This window comes from Oncorhynchus clarkii, chromosome 1 (assembly GCF_045791955.1).
Source record: "Oncorhynchus clarkii lewisi isolate Uvic-CL-2024 chromosome 1, UVic_Ocla_1.0, whole genome shotgun sequence".
Taxonomy (NCBI): domain Eukaryota; kingdom Metazoa; phylum Chordata; class Actinopteri; order Salmoniformes; family Salmonidae; genus Oncorhynchus; species Oncorhynchus clarkii.
The window spans coordinates 78,491,182-78,515,364 of NC_092147.1; the positions used below are offsets into that span (position 1 = coordinate 78,491,182).

At 44.9% G+C, this 24,183-nt stretch overlaps 1 protein-coding gene across 1 annotated transcript; it reads right to left on the reverse strand.

The window, feature by feature from the left end:
- Positions 1 to 12,136: 12,136 nt before the first annotated feature.
- LOC139412883 (putative ATP-dependent RNA helicase DHX57) lies at positions 12,137 to 23,379 on the reverse strand. The gene is made up of 21 exons (XM_071159705.1): positions 23,151 to 23,379; positions 22,024 to 22,215; positions 20,747 to 21,836; positions 20,376 to 20,497; positions 19,952 to 20,147; positions 19,297 to 19,421; positions 19,056 to 19,189; positions 17,578 to 17,632; positions 17,261 to 17,472; positions 16,457 to 16,573; positions 16,179 to 16,275; positions 15,859 to 16,032; positions 15,413 to 15,613; positions 14,856 to 15,132; positions 14,485 to 14,580; positions 14,133 to 14,216; positions 13,893 to 14,030; positions 13,696 to 13,770; positions 13,474 to 13,608; positions 13,156 to 13,356; positions 12,137 to 12,967 (listed from the first exon to the last, which is right to left on the reverse strand). The coding sequence occupies exons 1-21, from the start codon at positions 23,261 to 23,263 to the stop codon at positions 12,824 to 12,826; spliced, it is 3,978 nt and encodes a 1,325-aa protein (XP_071015806.1). The 5' UTR covers positions 23,264 to 23,379; the 3' UTR covers positions 12,137 to 12,823.
- Positions 23,380 to 24,183: the final 804 nt, after the last annotated feature.

Consider the following 24,183-nt stretch of genomic DNA (forward strand, 5'->3'; position numbering starts at 1 on the left):
TGCCTGTCTGCACTAGCCATAATAGCGTTTTGTTTTGTTCAGTTCAGTGTTTGTTCTTTCATTAAAAAAGTATGTACGCTGCGCCTTGGTCTCCTCCATACAACGACCGTGGCACTCCTGCTGCACATTAATACTTTAAAACTCTTATCATAACTAATTTATTTGGATTTCAATGTTCAATCGAATAAAATATACCGAACAAAAATATGAACACACAAAAATTGAAACGTAATATGTAAAGTGTTGGTCCCATGTTTCTTAAACTGAAATTAAAGATCCCAGAAATGTTCCATACGCACAAAAAGCTTATTTTAAAAAAACACGGGTTGCCAAGATAATCAATCCGCCTGACAGGTGTGGCATATCAAGAAACTGATTAAACAGCATGATCATTACACAGGTGCACCTTGTGTAGGGGACAATAAAAGGCCACTAAAAATGTGCAGTTTGCCACACAACACAATGCCACAGATATCTGAAGTTTTGAGAGTGTGCAATTGGCATATTGATTGCAAGAATGGTTGTAAGAATGGTCCAACGTCGTTTTAGAGAATTTGACAGTACGTCCAACCGGTCTCACAACTGCAGACCACGTGTAACCACGCCACCTCAGGACCTCTACATCTTCACCTGCGGGATCATCCAAGGGGGGAGAGGGTGCAGAGGAGTATTTATGTCTGTAATAAAGCCCTTTTGTGGGGAAAAACTCATTATGATTTCCAGGGCCTGGCTCCCAAGTGGGTAGGCCTATGCCCTCCCATGCCCACCCATGGCTGCGCCCCTGCCTAGTCATATGAAATCGATAGATTAGGGACTAATTAATTAATTTCTATTAACTGATTTGCTTATATAAACTGTAACTCAGTCAAATCTTTGAAATTGTTGCATGCTGCGTATATATTTTTATTTGATGTAAATAAGGTGTGGCTTGTTCTCCATCCTCCCCTGATTCAGAGTATATAATGTGTCACGGCATGCTTGATTCAATTGCTATTGATAAGAGGAAACCGAATATCCAATATGAAACACATTTGACCTTTGTGCTGAACCTAACTATATACCTACCGGCTCTCTAAAAAGTCAGGTAAACAATACTTTCTTGTGGATATTTTGTTTTCAAATTTCGAGCAGCTGAAGGACAAACCGCCCAGACAACCGGTAGAGTAAGTTTAAATGTGATTGTATTCAACATTCTGGCTTGTAAGGTACATTTTAAACGATTTTGCACACACATTTCTCAGGCTTTATATACCAATTAATTGTGTATTACAGCATGATTAATCAGACTAGCTGTACCTCACCAAATGAGTTGATAGTACCCAGTGCCGTAGTGCTTCAGATTTGAAAAATTCCCACACGGAACTGGTTAATTATCATCCAAGAGACAATGGACTACAAAAAAAACATATGTTAGTAACGAGAAACATTGTTGCAAGTTCCAAATGAAAACACGTGCGTAGCCTTCTAATTGTTCTGTTTTTATTGCTCTTTGAGTCCTTGTTGTATGATGTATTTATTGACGTCATCAGAACATTACAGAATATTAGTTGTTTTTTTACATGAATTTAACAGGAGCATGAGGTTAGAGTAGTAGGCCTACATATCAGTATATTCATTTATAAGTAAACTTAAATGCATTTTCACACGATTAAGTAGACCCACTGTCAATTGAATAATATAAATCTTATTCAGAGATTAAACTGACAGAACACAGAAATTAATCCATCTAATCTACGTCTGGTAAAACGAGGGGAGGGGGTATGTGTCTTTTTGTCCATAACAGCTGGTGCGAGCTATTGCTCGCCTGAGGCAGAGTACTTTATGATAATCTGTAGACTCCACTATCTATCAAGAGAGTTCTCATCTATATTATTCGTAGCCGTCTATTTACCACCACAGACCGATGCTGGCACTATGACCGCACTCAACCAACTCTATAAGGCCATAAGCAAACAAGAAAATGCTCACCCAGAAGCGGCTCTCCTTGTGGCCGGGGACTTTAATGCAGGCAAACTTAAATCAGTTTTACAACTTTTTACAAGAGGAAAAAAACCTCTAGACCACCTTTACTCCACACACAAAGATGCATACAAAGCTCTCCCCCGCATTCTATTTGGCAAATCTGACCATAATTATATCCTCCTGATTCCTGCTTACAAGCAAAAACTAAAGCAAGAAGTATCAAAAGTACCCATGCCTTTTATGCTCGCTTTGAGGTAAGCAACACTGAAGCATGCACGAGAGCACCAGCTGTTCTGGATGACTGTGTGATAACGCTCTCGGTAGCCGATGTGAGCAAGACCTTTAAACGGGTCAACATTCACAAAGCCGCGGGGCCAGATGGATTACCAGGACGTGTACTCAAAGCATGCGCGGACCAAATGGCAAGTGTCTTCACTGACATTTTCAACCTCTGAGTCTGTAATACCTACATGTTTCAAGCAGACCACCATAGTCCCTGTGCCCAAGGAAGCGAAGGTAACCTGCCTAAATGATTACCGCCCTGTAGCACTCATGTCGGTAGCCATGAAGTGCTTTGAAAGGCTGGTCATGGCTCACATCAACAGCATCCTCCCGGATACCCTCGACCCACTCCAATTCGCATACCGCCGCAACAGATCCACAGATGATGCAATCTAAATCGCACTCCACACTGTCCTTTCCCACCTGGACAAAAGGAACACCTATGTGATAATGCTGTTCATTGACTACAGCTCAGTGTTCAACACCATAGTGCCCACAGAGCTCATCATTAAGCTAGTGTAACCAGTGCTGTGCTGCACCGCTGTAGCTCTGCGTTGTGTGTGGTTGATTGAGACTGTAGACGTGGACTTCGGAGATCAGGTTGTTTTAATTAATCAGAATTCACTCTCTGCATCCAAAAGAAAACACAAAACATTTGTAGACCACAAAAAAATCTGCAAATCGTCGCCTCTTTCTCTCATAGTGCATCAAAATGATTTGCTGGAGTACAAACATTAATATGGCCCCTCCTTATTATGTATCAACAAATAACATATATTTTACATAGATAAAACCACATACCTGCATCCAAAAGAAAAGACAAAACATTTGTAGAGCACAAATATGTTCTGCGAATCGTTGTCTCTTTCTACAACAGACACACAATACAAGGGACTGGGATCATTCGAGGAGCTAGCCATCGTCCACATGTTAAATTCAGAATGTTAATATCATCCTAAAAAGTACAATTACAATTGCATCTTAACAATGCCATCCACTTATGAGTAACCTCTAAATATACAACATTATTCATGAACAAAACACTGTGTACGACTTTGTGCTTAAAGGAATCAAACTTTTCTGAAGAAAAAGCGTGCCTACCTCTCATAGTGCATCAGAATGATTTGAGCACGAGCACGCAGGGCAAAACGTAAGTACACACTCCCCTATTCCCAGGATGCAGGCATGCATAATAACAAATAAACCTGCTGTATTAATATATGAACCTGGTGAAATTCACAAAGTACTTTCACAACTGTTACACTAAGGACCCTGGGACTTAACACTTCCCTCTGCAACTGGATCCTGGACTTCCTGACAGCCGTCCCCAGGTGGTAAGGGTAGGCAACAACACATTTGTCACGCTGATCCTCAACACTGGGGCCCCTTAGGGGTGTGTACTGAGTCCCCTCCTGTACTTCCTGTTCACCCACGACTGCATGGTCAAACCCGACTCCAACAGTATCATTAAGTTTGCTGATGACACAACAGTGTGATCAGCCTGATCACTGACAATGATGAGACAGCCTATAGGGAGGAGGTCAGAGAACTGGCAGTGTGGTGCCAGGACAACAACCTCTACCTCAATGTGAGCAAGACAAAGGAGCTGATAGTGGACTACAGGAAAAGGCGGGCCGAACAGGCCCCCATTAACATCAACAGGGCTGTAGTGGAGCGGGTCGAGAGTTTCAAGTTCCTTGGTGTCCACATCACCAACAAACTATCATGGTCCAAACACACCAAGACAGTCGTGAAGAGGGGACAACAAAACCATTCCCCATCAGGAGACTGAAAAGATTTGACATGGGTCCTGAGATCCTCACAAAGTTCTACAGCTGAACCATTGAGAGCATGCTGACCGGTTGCATCACCGCCTGGTATGGCAACTTCTCGGCAACTGACCGTAAGGCGCTACAGAGCGTAGTGCGTACGGCCCAGTACATCACTGGGGCCAAACTTCCTGCAATCCAGGACCTATATAATAGGCAGTGTCAGAGGAAAGCCCATCAATTTGTCAGAGACTGCAGTCAACCAAGTCATAGACTGTTTTCTCTGCTACCACACGGCAAGTGGTACCGGAGAGCCAAGTCTAGGTCCAAAAGGCTCCTAAACAGCTTCAACCCCAAGCCATAAGACTGCTGAACAATTAATCAAATGGCCACCGGACTATTACATTGACCCCCCCTCCATTTGTTTTGTACACTGCTGATACTCACTGTTTATTATCTATGCATAGTCACTTCACCCCTACCTACATGTACAAATTACCTCAATTGTGTTACTTTTTATTCTTTTAGATTTTTTACTTTAGTTTATTTGGTAAATATTTTCTTAACTCTTCTTGAACTGCACTATTGGTTAAGGGCTTGTAAGTAAGTATTTCACTGTAAGGTCTACACTTCTTGTATTCAGCGCATGTGACAAATCAAGTTTGATTTGATTTGATTTAATCTGTTTACCAAATTATCTGTTCCTGTAAATTACCTCATCAGTCGTTTTTAGTGTGTGCGTGTATGTGTGTGTGTGCGCCTGCATGTGCGTCTGTTGGGGTGAGTCCCAGATGCTCTTTTCTGATGGCCATTATGGGAGCACATGTTTTAGGCAGCTGTGCTCTCGCAGGATCTAATCCCATGGTCCGCTGCATCTGCTTGATCTACTTTCCCTGTCGCTCGGCCATGCCTTCAGTCATCTCTCCACAAGACATTTACATAGACAAACAGACAAGGTGTTGAAGTGCCGTGAACAACAATGGGTTTGGACATCTCCACATCCACTTTAATGGAGAATCAGATGTCATGCCTGAGGGCCTTTTTTCCTGCCCACGTGACAAAACAGACATGTGCATTTCTACCATTCAACAGCACATGGAGACATTCTGAGAGTGGAGCAGGGTAAGTGGTGTTAAACCTCTACTCCCTTCCTCTCAGCAGCAGTGGTGTTGTGATGGAGAGTCCAAACGGGTTCAATTAAGATAATCATTATTTGAATCAGGTAGCAAACCACTCATACAGAACACACTCCTGTCAGACAGCCTTCTTCCTGAGACTGGGGAAGAGAAAAACAACCTTCAGTCAGAGAGAAAGGGAAGACTTATGTCTGAGCCTAAGCATCAGACTGTCAGATAGAGCACTGTCTCTTATTGAACAGCAGCTACTAACTGATGGTAATTTAGAAGTATGACAAATCCAATGATTCTCTAGGCATTGTGCTGATAACCTACATTCTCCCATCAAAGAACAATGTGTGTTTCAAATTCAACTTTCGTTTATTACATGTACTGGACACATGTACATACATTTTCATACGGGTCCCCTGTGGGAATTGAACCGGCGCCCTTAGCTACGCAAGTGCCACCCTTTACCAACTGAGCTACACGGGATACGCATGGTACACTATACACAGTCCTTTTCCTTCTGGACAATGCAACTACGAAATAATGCAAGATAAGAATATGAACATCAAGTAAATAGCTCAGTAGAATAGAATAAACATTTTAGCCTGAGCGTAAAATCCGGGAAGACACAATCATAGCTGTCATAATAAGTCTGGTGTGTGTCTGTGTGTCTGTCTGCCTTTCTCTGTCGGATGTGTGTCTGTAACTACAGATATCTGTATGCGAACCATCAAAGAGAAAACTATTTTTTTAAATGGAGCTATCAGCTGAATCACAGTCTCAGAGTCTGAGCTGCAGCCCCTGCCATGATGCAGCCTGCTAATCCACCACTCACTGGCAGACTCAGGGGAGCAGGGACACCTTCATTTTCACTTCATCACATGGATGGAGAATACTAATGTGTTGTGATTCAGCTATACTTATCAACAGGGAAAAAGGAGTCTGAATCACCGCTTCAGAGAAACCAATTAGAGCCTCTGGCAATGGAATTATATGACAGAAAAAGGAGTGCCCTTTAGAAAACACAGGCAGCATAGGAATCTGGTGTGCACTCAGAAGACTGCAGAGTCTCTTTCATATAGGTATCTGATACATAGCAGTAAGCTTGTTTCAAATAACTTCATACATACAGGACTGCCAACAGTTCCATTATCAAAATATGTGCCTTCATTAAAACACATGTTCCCCAGAGGTTGAAGTCTAGACTATGTGTGGTTTTGAATGGACTGTCAGGGGAAAGGTTATTACAGCATGAAGGATGTATTTATTTATTCATCAGTACACAGATCTCTTACAGTGTATGTTGAAGCGGTTTTACATTACCATGGGGAAAAAAATGTTTTTGCATGTTTTGGTCATAATATTTATTTCAATGGAAATGCATTCACTTGTAAACGAATAACTAACTAAATGCTCCAGTAGTACAGTTCAGGGGTAAATAAAAGCTACCACAGAGTTTAGGTCAATGGCGCCATCTGTTGATAGGATGTGTTCACGACATGGGGGTTTTGCCATGGGCGATCAAGTTCACATTCTGTTTTCATGTCCAATGAGCAGATGTCATGGAGTGCACATGCTCATATCTGAGCTCTTATCTTACCTCTTATATTTTTAGGAAAATGACAACTCAAAGACAAACTTTGGAATGCAAGATTTTTTTTTTTTTATAATTTCAAAAAACTATTAATATAATAAATGAGTGATTCATGATTCATAAAAAATCAACAGCAAAAATAGAATTAATAGGGAAAAAAATGTTTAAAGGACGGGAAATGGTGGGATTCTTCTCCTCTTCCTCTTTCTCCTGTCTGGAGGCCACACAGCCGCAGGTGACGCATACCCCTCTTACGAGACTTCTGATCTTGGCCTAATAAGTACAAAAATAAAGTGTTTTTAATACAACATGTGGTGTGTTAGTACATTTATGTCATCTGGACTTGCCTGGAGATCCATCTTCACTATACTGTCTGACTGAAACATATTTTTGCACATCTCCCTCCTGGGGTGTATTTATTACGTCTCACAACGGAAACCGTTTACCGTTTAAGAACCAAACGGAAGCAAACAGAGCAATAGGAACGAAACAGGGAGGGACCTACCTGAATTTGTCCAATAAAATATCTCTTATTCGTTGAAAATATTTTTCCGTTTGTAGTAAACGGTTTCTGTTGTTAAACGTTTTGTAACAGACAAAACATTTTGCAACAGAATTGGCGTAATCAATACACACCTAAGCACATTTCTTCCGGAATACTCACTCATTGTGAGGGGATCCACAGCCGTGTCCACCTCTGGTTTGTAAGAAAGAGCTACGCTCACGTAAAACCTCAAAAATATTTTGTTGCGTTTAATCATTTGATTATACTGGTCTTGAAATTATCTTAATCATATAAAAAGCTGATTGAACTGTAAATGGTTGTGAATATTAAACTGTATACTTGTTTGAACACAGAGATGCTCATGTGGTTTGTCCTCCATTTCATCGATGCCATGGGACAGAAAGTCGGTTGTGGCTGGTCAGCTTTGACTTCTGTGCAGAAAAGGGTGTCAACTATGGACACCTTTGGCTTTGGTGTCTCTTGGATGTCACAAACCTCAGTGTTGTCATTTGGCGATAGTGGCAACACACTGGGCACACCATGCCATTTCAATGTGGGTAATATTTGGTTGATGAATGAAATGTCAAGCTTTTTTCACCCCAGTCAAAAAGACCGCCAGAAGTTTGTTGAATTCCCAATGTGTTATCACTATGCTTTCAACCATCCTAAAGCACAAACAAATTCCAATGGGAAAACTATCAGATTTTTGGCTTAGTTGTCTTCTAAATGTGTTATCACTGTGCTTTTAACCATTTAAATGCACAACAAAGTTTAAATGGGAATACAATGTCAGATATTTTGAACATTAACACTTCAAATCAAATCCTAATTTTATTTGTCACATACACATGGTTAGCAGATATTAATGCGAGTGTAGCGCAATGCTTGTGCTTCTAGTTCTGACAATGCAGTAATATCAGTATAATATCAGTATGTTGGCAGCAGCCCTCAATGTTAGTGGTGGCTGTTTAACAGTCTGATGGCCTTGAGATAGAAGCTGTTTTTCAGTCTCTCGGTCCCTGCTTTGATGCACCTGTACTGACCTTGCCTTCTGGATGATAGCGGGGTTAACATGCAGTGGCTCGGGTGGTTGTTGTCCTTGATGATCTTTTTGTCCTTCTTTTTGTCCTTCTGGAGAGCCTTATGGTTGTGGGCGGAGCAGTTGCCGTACCAGGCTGTGATACAGCGTGACAGGATGCTCTTGATTGTGCATCTGTAAAAGTTTGTGAGTGTTTTTGGTGACACGTCGAATTTCTTCAGCCTCCTGAGGTTGAAGAGGCGCTGCTGCTCCTTCATCATCACGCTGTCTGTGTGGGTGGACCATTTCAGTTTGTCCGTGATGTGTACGCCGAGGAACTTAAAACTTAATATGTGGTCACTGTGCTTCATCTAATAGCACAACCAAATGACCTGGAGTGCTGTTGAGATTACGTTAAAGTACATGGTGCAAGTGATGCATGCTGTTGGAGATTCTGAGCAGATTATTAGAGCAACTGTGAAGCTCTCCACAGACCTGTGACCTTTGCATGCTATCTTGAACATGATTACATAAGAAGACATTTATAGTTACAGGAGGCTAACCTCAAAATGTGGCCGTGGAAGAGTTACGCACTTTAAGGTTGAATAACTACTGTTACATTAGTTTATAAGATAGACTTAACTTTCAGCTATTTACGTTATTACAAAAATATGATTGAATTGTGTTTGGTTGACAACGCAACCAAATATCAACATCTATTAACCAATATTCAATTACGTTAATCCTATTCTTGAGTTTTTATATTTGGTTTAGTTGGAGACGAATCCAACATATCATTTGTTAACTTGTCGATAAGTTAATAGGCTATTGGCTGTTTTGCAAAAGTGATATTGCATTGTGCTCAGTTGTCAACAAATTCCAGTTTGTCTACAAATGTATAATTGATATGCTAGATTCACATCTCCATCTCAACCAAAAATACAAGTTAAAGAATTGGACAAAACCTAATCAAACTTTAAACGCACTTTAAATAAACTTTGATTTGATTTAGTCCTATTCTTTAACTTGGATTATTTTGGTTGAGATGGAGACTTGAATCAATATATTGATACACTTGAAGATTCCATTTGAAATCATTGTTTCTCAATAATAATTCTCACTATAGCACATTGGTAGTAGTCAGTAACAAATATAAAAGATGGGCTTGGTTAAAACGCTGGGTGGGAGACCAAAGGGATAGCTGTAGATAGATCAACTCTCCTGTAAGAGGTGCTGCCCAGCATATAGTATTTTCTTTCTAGTAGATATAACATTGAAGATCTGATGTTGTTTCAAAGTTACAAATTCAACATATTTTATACAAGGTTTGTGAAAATTGGTTACAATGATGACAATATTGTAGTTTAAATTTCACCCTCAACAATTTACGTTGATGACTTTTTTTCCAAGTCCAATGTACACTGAACAAATACAGTGCCTTCAGAAAGTATTCAGACCCCTTGACTTTTTCCAAAATGTGTTACGTTACAGCCTTATTCCAGAATATATTATTTTTCCCCTCATAAATCTACACACAATGTCCCAGAATTACAAAGCAAAAATAGTTTAAAAATAAATGTTTGCTAATTTATGTATTTTTTAAACCCTGAAATAAACCCTGAAATATCACATTCACAAGTATTCAGACTCAGTACTTTGCTGAAGCACCTTTGGCACGATTACAGCCTCGAGTCTTCTTGGGTATGACGCTACAAGCTTGGCACGTCATTATTTGGGGAGTTTATCCCATTCTTCTCTGCAGATCCTCTCAAGCTCTGTCAGGTTGGATGGAGAGCTTTGCTGCACAGCTATTTTCAGGTCTCAAGTCCGGGCTCTGGCTGGGCCACTCAAGGACATTCAGAGACTTGTCCTGAAGCCACTCCTGCGTTGTCTTGGCTGTGTGCTTTGGGTCGTTGTCCTGTTGGAAGGTGAACATTCGCCCCAGTCTGAGGTCCTGGTTTTCATCAAGGATCTCTCTGTACTTTGCCTCAATCCTGACTAGTCTCCCAGTCCCTTCCACTGAAAAACATCCCCACAACATGATGCTGCCACCAACATGCTTCACCATAGAGACGGTGCCAGGTTTCCTCCAGATGTGACGCTTGGCATTCAGGCCAAAGAGTTCAACCTTGGTTTATTCAGACCAGAGAATCTTGTTTCTCATGGTCTGAGAGTCTTTAGGTGCCTTTTGGCAAACTTTTACTGAGGAGTGGCTTCCATCAGCCCACTCTACCATAAAGGCCTGATTGGTGGAGTGCTGCAGAGATGATTGTCATTCTGGAAGGTTCTCCCATCTCCACAGATGAACTCTAGAGCTCATTCAGAGTGACCATCGGGTTCTTGGTCACCTCCCTGACCAAGGCCCTTCTCCCCCGATTGCTCAATTTGGCCTTGCGGCTACCTTTAGGAAGAGTCTTGGGGGCTCCAAATTTCTTCCATTTAAGAATGTTGGAGGCCAGTGTGTTCTTGGGGACCTTCAATGCTGCAGAATGTTTTTCATAGATATGTGCCTCGACACAATCCTGTCTCGTAGCTGTCAACTGTGAGACCTAATATAGACAGATATGCGTCTTTCCAAATCATGTCCATTCAATTGAATTTACCACAGGTGGACTACAATCAATTTGTAGAAACATCTCAAGGATGGTCAATGAAAACAGGATGCACCTGATCTCAATTTCAAGTCTCATAGCAAAGGGTCTGAATACTTTTGTATATAAGACATCTGTTTTTGTAAGAATATATGTTTTTGCTTTGAGATTGTGGTATTGTGTGTAGATTGATGAGGATTTTAAAATGTAATCCATTTCGGAATAAGGCTGTAACATAACAAAACAAGTCAAGGGGTTAACACTGTCCGAATGCATTATATAGAAATGCAATATGTAAAGTGTTAGTTCCATATTTCATGAGCTTAACTAAAAGAGGCAGCTTCATTGTTTCAGTTAACTCTGGAATGGAAAGGCATTGGAGGAGCATTTTTCTCAACAGTTTCTTAACCACACACTCAAGCAGGTGGTTATAGAGTGGTCTGGGATCTCACCAGCACCACTCTAAAAGCACAGACGTTCTCCCACTGACAAAGGAATGTGACTCAAGCTTTCCTGGCTCAGGAGTGGACTTCCTCTGGTTATGTGGCTCCATAGACTTCAGCACACACACACACAATTCAGATTGAGAGTCGATCTCAGAACTCTTGGAGAACCACTTCAAGCTCAACTTCAGACGGGCTGAGGCAGCAGCTGATTTTGCTATGCATCTAATGCAGAGTTCATATGCTAGTGAGAACTAGGAATCTCTGACTTGCTGATTCGTTGAAAGCGGCACACGCATAACTAACTACAACCAGTTAGCAAGTTGGAAATTTCAGTTTCCTAGTTCCAACTAGCACGTGAATGCGGCATTTGGGTAGATAATGTTCACAATTGAATCAATAAGCTGGTCATCTGTGAAACTCCCATCCAGCCCTTTTAGAGGAGACTCCTCACCTCTCTCTAAATGCATGTTTTAGGTCTGGAACTGAAGCAGCAACATGTACAGTGGATGGTGTCCGGGAGACAGAAATGGATCGCTGACTCAAACGGTTTGGTTGACTATCTATAGCTGCAGTCATCGCCTTTTTGACATTCAGCACAAAAGGAGTCAATAGCGGAGGTTGGCGGTATCAGAGCCTTGGCCATCAATAAGCTGTGTCTTAGATGGTTCTTCCAAACTCAGTGTGAAAATATATAAAAACACAGGGAAAATCAAGTTTGACTGCATTGTGCCTTTAAAAATGTGTCAATTTTTAATACAGCAAAATGTAGATATTAAGTGGAAGACTTCAATGTCTACAACGTGATTGTGCTTAAACAATTGAACAACTAAAAAGGACTACATAAATTCACCCACACAACTTATTTTGGTTTATTTTCCGTTGTAATATTCATCAGACTAAAGTTAGTCACTGAAGCTGATGAGACATTGTTTATAAATTCTTTGGCAGCTTTTTACCAAATTGTCTACATTTCAATGAGCCCTTTAAATAGTGATGGCATGATTTTTACATCAGCGTGTTCATTTTATCTATATAAATGTACAGAAAGACAAAAATGCAGAAGCTCTTAGAGCTTTATTCACATTTCAGTCAATCATGCATTAGTTATATCTAAATACACACAAAAGCATAAATGTGCAACCATTTTCAGTACGGGAATCCAATATGGACTCAAATGCTATTTTTAGTTGTGTGCAAGAAAGGCACAACCTATAATAAAACGCAACTTGAGTTTCCCATATATACAGGAAATGTGGCCAAAATATATATATACACAAACAATGGCAAATTACCATTTCAGTTAAATATCCTTTTTAGCAATTCAGTTCAAATTTAACAATCAACTCTGCCAAATCTATTGCACTTCCTGACAGCAAAAACAGTGATTTCAGTATGCTTGTTCAGCAGCACTTGTATCATTGCAATGCTACCACCAATAAGACTTGATCCAATGTACTGTAAGACTGGGAGGTGGAGCAAAGTATTCATCTAAAGACAAGTGCTGGGTGTGTAATGGAGGGGAGCGGGGTGGTTTACTGGGTGGTGATGAGCTTGACGATCATGTGGATGATACGGGAGCCTCTCGGGCAAGTACACAGGTCCATGCTGGGGTTTCTGATCTTATCTTCGAGGAGCTGGTCCAACTCCCAGCGCAGCTCCTTCACCAGCTCTGCCACCTGCAGTCACACACAGAAGATACTGCAGTCAGGAACAAAGAGCTGATTGACGAAGAGCTTATTACTCATTATAATGGCCCAGTTCCCCCTGCCCTGAACACGTGAACTGACCAGGCTATAACTAGGGGCCAGGTAGCCAGGTCAGGATCTTAAATCGTCATTCTGAGAATGACAGCCAATCGGCTGACCTGGTGCGATGCTGCGGCGAACCGGATCCAGCCGTCGTCCAGGGAGATGACGAACTCGCTCTTCTGCAGCTCCACGTTGACCTGTCCCCCCCCAAACAGCACCAAGGGGTACACCGACACCATGCTGCAGTCTCTGATGAACACACGGCTCGTCTTCACCTTCTCATGGTACACCAGGTAGGGGCTGTCGTAGTGGCGCACCTGAAACCACCACACACAGGCACACACAAACTAACCTGGTATCTATTGTGTGGTTGTTTAGTTACTGTGAAAAAGTAGTGGTTGTCTCTATACTTTATTCGTGGGGCTGTGTGTTACCGTGTAGTTGACGGAGGAGGGGTGTACGTGGACACAGCCGTCATTCTTGGTCATGTAGCGCAACTCGTCTGCTTTGGGCTGCATCTTCACCGCTCCTTTACTGGTCTGCTTGAACTTCTCATGAGGAGACCTCACCTAGCACAGGGAAACACTGGCTTAGCTCAGGTATACACATTATACAAGGACTGAGCTGTTGATCATGCTGGATGGAGGAAGGCTCACCTGTACTACATTGGGATATAGGGCAGCACAGAGCATGGCAGACATCAACCTGATGTTGTCAGAGTTGAGGTTGGCCTGTCCAAGAGTTAAAGGGTGAAATGATTCACTTAATGATTTAAGAACAGATTTTATATAGCAATGCAGGATTTATATAATGGAGATTTCTTAGATATATATTTCTCAATAAAACATCCTACCTCACAGCCCGTAGCCTCCATTATACCATCAGTCCCTTTGGCAGCCATTCTCTCAATGACTCTAGCCTTCAGTCCCTCCTTGACGAAGCCAATATCAGACAGCAGCTCTGTAAACTGCCTCTTCAGACTGGCTATCTCCTGCACACCAAAAAGCACACCTCAGAAAGCACATCAAGTACTGTACAAAACATGGTAATAATGCCACCTGTCAGGAGACGATGCCACAGAAGAGTATCTCACCTGTAAGCCCCGGCTAGACAGGAAGTTCTCTCTGCAGTACTGAAACCCGGCCTGATTCCCGTTTCTGGCTGCACCACACCAGCCCTGCGCAACGGCAACACAGATTACCTTAGACAGTCACATATCCACTGCAAATCGTATGTATAGCTACTCTGTGTTTTAGATGGTTCTACATATTGCATTACCACTCAGAACCTGTTCATCTGTTTCTCAAGGCAAATGCAAATTTTCATAGCTGGTTCAGCTAACATTTCAGTATTGAGTGAGTGTTACGGCATGTCAATATGGATGACATGGTTAGAGGATACACAGTGGAGTGGTTCAGGTCTATCCAATATGTACAGCACAGCACCTTGTATGCCTGCAGCAGGGCCAGATGGTCACTGTTGGCCAGGGCATAATTCAGCTTCTTCTCATTGGCCTCCTCCCTCTTATCCCAAGGAGACACCTGGCCACAGGAAGAACACACCGCAGGAGAGGAAAGAAAGGAGAAAGCAGGAGAGGACACAGGAGAGGGGTGAGAACACAGGAGAGAGACTTGCGACTGTGAAAAACGGAAATGTTTTTTCCCCCTTTTCAACATTCACAGAGTGAATCACAGGAGTTCACACTTCACAGTGACAATTCTTAATTATTGCTCCTTTCTTTTCAGTTAACGTTTATACTCATTCCCAAGACCATTGGTAGGCTCAGAGCCCCAAATGGTAGTTAGAGGTGGCTTACGAAGGGGGACTTGAAGGCCAGGCTGGCAGCGATGGTGAGGGCAGGGTCCAGGCAGCGAAAGATGGCACCAAACAGCATGAGTTTGCCAATGCGCACGTCCACAGGCAGACAGGCCAGGTGATAGCCCAGAGGGGTGAGCTTCTCGTCGGCCGTCAGAGCCCCCAGGTCCTGCAAACGCTGCTTGGCCGCATCCAGACTGCCCATGGCCGGGGGCTCAATGAGCCGGGAGAACACAGAATCCAATGGCCGCTCCGCAAACACATCCAGGATCTTAATCCTGAGAGGTGGAAGTGGGGATAAAGACAGATGGAGTTGGAGAAAGAGGGGAGTTGGGAAATCTCCAAGTGAAAATGTTTACATTGGTGACAACACATCATGAGTTCCTACATCGAAAATGCAGGGAAGGTTCAAATGAATGACTGTCAGTGGTTAAATAAGGATCTACATGAGACAGTACCCAGTACATTAGTAAATAATACCTAATTGGTCAGTTGAGAGCGCCACGAGAGGCACAGTGCTGTAGTTAGGGGACATGAATCCTGTTCTGCTCTGATTACCTGAGGCAGAGCTGCTCCAAGGGGACTCTCTGGATCTCTGGCAGCTGCTGCTCTGCCAGTTGGTGTTGGAAGCAGTGGCTGGTGAAGAGATGGAAGCACACCCCTGAGGCCACGCGTCCAGCTCGCCCTCTCCTCTGCAGGGCGTTGGCACGGGACACCCACGACTCCTCCAGGCTCTCCATGCTCTTAGAGGCGTCGTAACTGAGGGGACAGACTGAGTCAGCGAAATAACACTCACATACCATCTGGTGTTTTATAAGCATCCTCACAGGCACAGTTATCAAGGACTTGGTCCCCTCCTTACAAGAGGTTAGTATAGAGAATATACGAGTTGTACCAATTAACAGAGTTTGAACTTATCCAATGTGCTCTCATCAGAATTTGACTGTAAAGGAAACCAGTTGAGCAAAGACATCAGAGGGTTTAGAGGTCAGAGGTTTTAGTACCTCTTCTCCTTCATCTTGCCTGAGTCCACCACGTAGACCACGTCGTCGATGGTAACGGAGGTCTCAGCGATGTTGGTGGAGATGATGATCTTGGTGACGCCCTCTGGTGGCCGCTTGAACACAGCCTGTTGCTCCTCGTTAGACAGGGACGAGTGGAGCGGGTACACCACACACCTGGGACACACACACACAACTATATCCACAACAAACATAACCCATCTACAGCTGTACCACAAACACACCGGTAGAAAACCTCAACCCATCACAATCACACACAAATCAGAATCTCATCCAGTACAGTGGTCCACGTATTTCCGTACCTGGCTCTGTTCCGGTTGTTGAACATCCTATTGGACTGGAGCTGCTCATAAAGAGTCTTAATCTCAGCCAGGCCCGGCATGAATACCAACACAGCACCTGGACAGAGCAGGACAGGGAAGGTTGTGTTGTTAATATTGTTACAGGAGTATTAACACACAGGTACTGCATAACTTCATGATCAAATGTTAACTCAATTGAAATCATATTGCTACACCTTTACTGTGCATCTATCCATCTGTCATTCCTAGTAATAATTCTGTCTGTAGTGCTCGCTCACCTGGAGGGTAGCTATGGTCCCCGTCCACAATATACTCCAGCACACTCTCCACTAGGTCCATGTTGATCTTATCCAGGTCCATGGCAGATATGGTCTTCAAGACAGACTTCTTGGTGTCTTTAAACAAACAAAAACATCCTGATTAACATTCTCCTCCCAGACAAAGTAGCCGTGGGGAATAGGGTTCCATTTCAGACAGTGTGGTGTATTTAGCAGAGGGGAATAGGGTTCCATTTCAGACAGTGTGGTGTATTTAGCAGAGGGGAATAGGGTTCCATTTCAGACAGTGTGGTGTATTTAGCAGAGGGGAATAGGGTTCCATTTCAGACAGTGTGGTGTATTTAGCAGAGGGGAATAGGGTTCCATTTCAGACAGTGTGGTATATTTAGCAGAGGGGAATAGGGTTCCATTTCAGACAGTGTGGTGTATTTAGCAGAGGGGAATAGGGTTCCATTTCAGACAGTGTGGTGTATTTAGCAGAGGGGAATAGGGTTCCATTCCAGACAGTGTGGTGTATTTAGCAGAGGGGAATAGGATTCCATTTCAGACAGTGTGGTGTATTTAGCAGAGGGGAATAGGGTTCCATTTCAGACAGTGTGGTGTATTTAGCAGAGGGGAATAGGGTTCCATTTCAGACAGTGTGGTGTATTTAGCAGAAGGGAATTGAGTTCCATTTCAGACAGTGTGGTGTATTTAGCAGAGGGGAATAGGGTTCCATTTCAGACAGTGTGGTGTATTTAGCAGAGGGGAATAGGGTTCCATTTCAGACAGTGTGGTGTATTTAGCAGAGGGGAGATCAGAAACCTTTGTATCGGACAGTGAGTTCCTGCAGGCTGAGCTGCTGGTCAGGGATGGAGTCTTTAATGAAGTCTTTATTCTGGAGGTTCATGAAGGACCACATGTCGTCTCCCAGCTGGTCCACGGGGTCTTTGGCCCCCCCTCTGCCTCCCTTACTGCCTGATGAGGACTTCCCCCCGCCCGAGCGCATGAACGGACTGCCATCCTCAATCACATACCTGGGAGGAGAGTAGAATGTACAGGTCAAACAAACCTGAAGAACAGAAACAACACCTTGTTGTGTTTATGGTACAATATTTCAGGTTTGGGAGTGCCATATTTACCGGGTTTTGGCAACTGCATCTTCCAGGAAAAACTGGTCGACAGGGAAAGTGCGTCCTGGGAAACACAAGAGATCGTGACGTAACTACTGACTGGTCTAACTATACACTTTGTTATACACCTTGCCCTAAATACGCTAAGAGACGTGGACTGGGATATTTTCCGCATTGCGGCGAACAACATTGATGAATACGCCGATTCAGTGAGAGGGTTTATTAGCAAGTGCATCGGCGATGTTGTACCCACAGCGTCTATTAAAACGGCTCAGACACGAGAGGTATATGGCAGGGTCTACAGTCAATCACGGACTATAAAAGGAAAACTAGCCACGTCACGGACCAGGATGTCTTGCTCCCAGACAAACTAAACAACTTCTTTGCTCGCTTTGAGGACAACACAGTGCCACTGACATGGACCGCTACCAAAACCTGCGGACTCTCCTTCACCGCAGCCGACGTGAACAAAACAGTTAAACGTGTTAACCCTCGCAAGGCTGCAGGCCCAGACGGCATCCCCAGCCGCGTCCTCAGAGCATGCGCAGACCAGCTGGCTGGTGTGTTTACGGACATATTCAATCAATCCTTATCCCAGTCTGCTGTTCCCACATGCTTCAAGAGGGCCACCATTGTTCCTGTTCCCAAGAAAGCTAAGGTAACTGAGCTAAATGACTACCGCCCCGTAGTACTCAATTCCGTCATCATGAAGTGCTTTGAGAGACTAGTCAAGGACCATATCACCTCCACCCTACCTGACACCCTAGAACTACTCCAATTTGCTTACCGCCCAAATAGGTCCACAGACGACACAATCGCAAATCACACTGCCCTAACCCATCTGGACAAGAGGAATACCTATGTGAGAATGCTGTTCATCGACAACAGCTCAGCATTTAACACCATAGTACCCTCCAAACTCGTCATCAAGTTCGAGACCCTGGGTCTCGACCCCGCCCTGTACAACTTGGTCCTGGACTTCCTGACGGGCCGCCCCCAGGTGGTGAGGGTAGGTAACATCTCCACCCCGCTGATCCTCAACACTGGGGCCCCACAAGGGTGCGTACCTGTGGACGGTGTGTGCTGGGGTAGAGGGTGTGTATCAGTACCTGGTATGTGGACGGTGTGTGCTGGGGTAGAGGGCGTGTATCAGTACCTGGTATGTGGACGGTGTGTGCTGGGGTAGAGGGTGTGTATCAGTACCTGGTATGTGGACGGTGTGTGCTGGGATAGAGGGTGTGTATCAGTACCTGGTATGTGGACGGTGTGTGCTGGGGTAGAGGGTGTGTATCAGTACCTGGTATGTGGACGGTGTGTGCTGGGGTAGAGGGTGTGTATCAGTACCTGGTATGTGGACAGTGTGTGCTGGGGTAGAGGGTGTGTATCAGTACCTGGTATGTGGACGGTGTGTGCTGGGGTAGAGGGTGTGTATCAGTACCTGGTATGTGGACAGTGTGTGTGCTGGGATAGAGGGTGTGTATCCGTACCTGGTATGTGGATGGTGTTACAGTTGTTGTAGTACTGGGAGAAGAGGTCAGCGTTGAGGGTGGCACTCATCAGGATGATCTTCAGATCTGGTCGCTGTACCATCAGATCCTTCAACACCAACAGGAGGAAATCACTGAGGGAGAGGGACGGAGGGTGAGCGAGAGAGCGAAAGAGACAGTGGTCAAAAGCACGGGGAGGCTACTAGCACGATAATGAGCGAGTCTGTGTTTGATATCTCACCTCTCCTCTGTGCGCTCATGCACCTCATCCACTATGACATGAGAGATCCCTGTGAGGTCTGCCTCCCCCTCCAGCCTCCTCAGTAGAACTCCTGTGGTGCAGTACAGCAGCCTGGTGGCCGCAGACTGAGGGAGAGAGAGAGACACACACACACATACGGGGGGGGGGGAAAGAGAGAGAGAAATTCATATTCCTCTCTCTCTCTCATATTCCTCTCTCACATCCCCCTCTCTCGCCGTCATATCCCCCCTCTCTCTCATATTTCTCTCTCTCTCATATTCCTCTCTCTCTCATATTTCTCTCTCCTCTCTCTCTCATATTCCTCTCTCTCGCTCTCCTCTCTCTCTCATATTCCTCTCTCTCTCCTCTCATATTCCTCTCTCTCTCCTCTCATATTCCTCTCTCTCTCCTCTCTCTCATATTCCACTCTCCCTCTCTCTCATATTCCCCTCTCTCTCTCTCATATTCCTCTCTCTCATATTCCTCTCTCTCTCATATTCCTCTCTCTCTCATATTCCTCTCTCTCTCATATTCCTCTCTCTCTCATATTCCTCTCTCTCTCTCTCATATGGGAGATGGGAGAGAGGAAGCAAGTGTAATTCAAGTTTTTATTAAACAGTTTTAACCAGAATGCAAGGTTATGAGTTCCACTGACCCTGACAGTCTCCAGGCGGATCTGGTAACCCACTGAGTTACCGAGGCGTTCTGCCCGCTCCTGTGCCACCCTCTCAGCCACGGAGATGGCAGAGATTCGGCGGGGCTGGGTGCAGATGATGTTAGCCACCTGGTCAGTAGGGCCACTCAGAGATGCATCCAGAATGAACTGAGGGATCTGGGTGGTCTTACCACACCTGTACAAGACCACCATAAAGACACCATATATTAACACCAAAAACAGAACACTGCAAAATGCAACATCCCTAGTAACATCTGTGGCATTTCACACAAACAATTGTCTGTAACTAATTACTAGATTTTACTTTCCAGATTGATGCAAATATAGAAAATGGTCCTAGAAATATACCATATTGGCCACAGTGTGCTATGCTGCAGTGGACTCAGGCCTGTCACTGACTCACCCAGTCATGCCACTGACCACTAGCACCTGGCAGTTGTCCAACAGGTCCAGGATGTTCTCCTTCTCATTCCAAGCAGGCAGCTTCTGTCTCTGCTGCAACATGGAGGTGAAGCGCCTGGATGACTGGCAGAGAAAGGAACAGTAAGAGGGGATTAGATGGAGAAAAAAAAGAACAGACATTCACATATCATCCTTAGGGAGTGAGCTTTTTCATGACTACGGATATGGCCTTGACTAGTAATGGACAGGACTGATCAATCGCAAGTCTCCCATACCACCAATAGATGGAGCTAAATAGCATAAGACAGGATGTTTACATGTCCCTCATGTACTGTAGTAACAGCCCAGAATGAAGTACGTTCTCTACTCTACCTGTTTTGTCCTGAACTCTCGACACAGTTTGGCGTTCTCCTTTTGCTGGCTCCCTGTCCTCTCTTCATGTCTCTTCACCATCTTCTTTCTCAGGTTGACATAGCTCTCAGTCTGAGGAACCACCACTCCTTCCTCATCCTCCTCCTCCTCCAAGTCTTCTGTGGCCTGTTGTATCCTGTGGCTGCTTGTTCTGTTAGTTGGGGCAGTGCTGCTGTTGGCGGTGCTGTTAGTTGGGGTAGTTCTGTTGATGTTCGTACTACTCTTGCTCTCCACATGTGATGCCGTGTTGCTCCTCCCACTCTTGCTCTTCATCATGGCAACAGCAGCAGGGGGTGGAGCCACTACCACAGGGGGCAGGGAGCTGTATTTATGATGCGTGACTGACAGCAGCTCCTTCATGGTGGCCTCGTCCTCGCAGCAAGTGATCAGGGTGTAGACCACGGGCTCCCCCTCCTTCGCTGCAGCCAAGGCCTCCCCGAACAGATGCTCTGTGACACTCAGCCTGGCTGCGGACCCTATGGTCTCATCGTTAGTGCTGAAGGCCACGACAGGGGCCTGGAAGGGGTAGCGGTTCCCTTTAGGGAAGCGGACCTCCAGCACGTACTCCGGAGAGGAGTAGCTGCTGAACCCAGGTTGGCTGGCTCCCACGGGGTCTTGAGGGCCCGAAGCTGTTCCCTTGGTGGGCATCTGGTGCTTATACTTGCACTTAGCTCCAAACCTGCAGCCGGCACCCTTTAGGTAGAAGCTGCAGACGTCCCTAATTTGAACGGAGTTGTCGGTACGAGCAGATGTGTTCTGTTTTCCTCCTGCAATGTCAGCCAGGAAGTCGGGGTCCAAAGTGACAGTCCAAACGCTGTTGGCGATGCGCTCGGTGAAGCGGTCGCCGTAGATGGCGGTGAGGGCCAAGGCCTCCTCCTGTCTCTGGGTGAGGCACTCGTCCATGGGCGCCCCTTGGAGGCCATCGGGGGAGACAGCTTTGGGGCCGTAGCGCTCGGAGAAGACCTGGAGGAGCAGCTGTTCCATGGTGGCTCCCACCTCCCCAACACCTGCCTCCAGGGCCTGCTTGCTGCGCTCCCGGTCGAAACCATACCTACACACAACGCCGAGGGAGGGATGTTAGAAACGACACATCAAGACATGACACATTCATCAAAATGACTGGAAGCAACCCCCTTCCTAAACTATTTAAAAAGTGTCACTAAATATCCCACCCTGACATATCATTACAGCTGAGATGGGTACAGAAGGTTAAGTCTGAATCTAAGTGGTGTTGATACCTGCAGAGCTTTCCTATGGCAAACAGTCCTATGACTGGCTCGGGAGTGGGCCGCCGTTCATCCTCAGAGTCAGGATCAAAGACGGGGCTCTCTGCACTCTCAACAGGCTCATCATGGGTGTTCCAGAACTGCCCTTCCTCCCGGTAATCCAGCTCATCATACTCCTCCTCTTCCTCATACTCCTCTTCTTCACTGAGAAAGGAAAGGTGGGATAAGATCACGTGATGTTATTAGTCTATTCGGGTCAACAAGGTGACACCTGATACATCCCAGTGCAACTAAACAAATCTCTACCGAGAAGAAAACACCATCCCTGAAAACAAACCAATGATTCTAATATTATACAGTCCCCCAGCGTTCTAAAGGCACCCTAGTGTCCTAAAGGAGTGTTCTAAAGGCACCCCAGTATTCTAAAGGCACCCCAGTGTCCTAAAGGCACCCCAGTGTCCTAAAGGCACCCCAGTGTCCTAAAGGCACCCCAGTGTTCTAAAGGAGTGTTCTAAAGGCACCCCAGTGTTCTAAAGGAGTGTTCTAAAGGCACCCCAGTGTTCTGAAGGAGTGTTCTAAAGGCACCCCAGTGTTCTAAAGGAGTGTTCTAAAGGAGTGTTCTAAAGGCACCCCAGTGTTCTAAAGGAGTGTTCTAAAGGCACCCCAGTGTCCTAAAGGCACCCCAGTGTTCTAAAGGAGTGTTCTAAAGGCACCCCAGTGTCCTAAAGGAGTGTTCTAAAGGCACCCCAGTGTTCTAAAGGAGTGTTCTAAAGGCACCCCAGTGTTCTAAAGGAGTGTTCTAAAGGCACCCCAGTGTCCTAAAGGATTGTTCTAAAGGAGTGTTCTAAAGGCACCCCAGTGTTCTAAAGGAGTGTTCTAAAGGCACCCCAGTGTTCTAAAGGCACCCCAGTGTTCTAAAGGAGTGTTCTAAAGGCACCCCAGTGTTCTAAAGGAGTGTTCTAAAGGCACCCCAGTGTCCTAAAGGATTGTTCTAAAGGAGTGTTCTAAAGGCACCCCAGTGTTCTAAATGAGAGTTCTAAAGGCACCCCAGTGTTCTAAAGGAGTGCTCTAAAGGCACCCCAGTGTTCTAAAGGCACTCCAGTGGACAGTCTCTCACAGTATGTTTTGAGAACACTCACTCATATGGCTCGTCGTCGTAGTCCTGGGTCTGCAGCTCTCTCAGCAGCTCTTTCACCTGCTCCTGGTTCTCATTGGTCATGAAGATCTTCTGCATGGGCATGTTGCCCATCATCTCAGGCCTGAGGCGAGGACTGTCTCCATCCAGCAGCCTAGGCCGAGGTCTCTCGCTAATTAGGGATTTGGGTAAACCCCTACCATTAACCTTTCCCCTACCCCTATCTCCGCCACCTCTACCCCTCCCTCCACCAGAGCTCCTTCCCCTTCCTCCTCTACCTCTGCTGCTACCCCCGCTGCCCCGGCTGCCCCCACCCCTTCCTCTGCCCGAGGTGGGCCTGTGGATAGAGAAAGAGAGATGAGAAATAAGTTAATTATTCAGGTTTATTCCACATTTCAAAGGATCAGAGCAAGCATGACTACTCTAGTAGCTAACTAATTATCTTAAGACAAATGCTCAAATCAAATCAAATGTATTTATATAGCCCTTCGTACATCAGCTGATATCTCAAAGTGCTGTACAGAAACCCAGCCTAAAACCCCAAACAGCAAGCAATGCAGGTGTAGAAGCTAAGAGCGTTGGCTAAATTACTAAAATGTAAATGTAATTACACTGTACCTGTTTGAGCGACTGGGTCCAAAATCAAGACTGAAATCATCACCGTCATCCCAACCACCACTAGCTGCCTTTCCACCTCCTCCCCCACCTCCTCCTCCTCCTCCCCCCCTCCCTCTTCCTCCTCCTCCTCTGGGCTTGTTAAATCGCCCTCCACCTCTGTTGGGCTGCCCCCTCCTTCTTCCACTCATTTCAAGTCTCTTTCTGTAATCCAAAGTACAATCACACCTGAAGAGAACAAAAGCAGATAAATCAAGAGGTACATTATTAGTGCTGTGGTGTCAACCCTACTCAGGGTTGGAAAGCATCTAGAGTTAAAATGTGTGTCTATTTCATGAATAAGGTCTACACAAAACTAAGTGCATAGTCATCACACATACCTTCAATGCAATGGCATTTGACACCTGCTTCTGACCTGTGCT

Excerpts from the sequence above, each read along its gene's own strand:
- LOC139412883 (XM_071159705.1), bottom strand. The coding sequence starts at position 23,263 with ATGATGGGCAACATGCCCATGCAGAAGATCTTCATGACCAATGAGAAC. Across the intron at positions 19,190-19,296 it reads CATGAGCGCACAGAGGAGAG|TGATTTCCTCCTGTTGGTGT; the intron begins GTGAGATATCAA and ends CCTCTCCCTCAG. Across the intron at positions 14,031-14,132 it reads TGTCTAGCCGGGGCTTACAG|GAGATAGCCAGTCTGAAGAG; the intron begins GTGAGATACTCT and ends TTTGGTGTGCAG.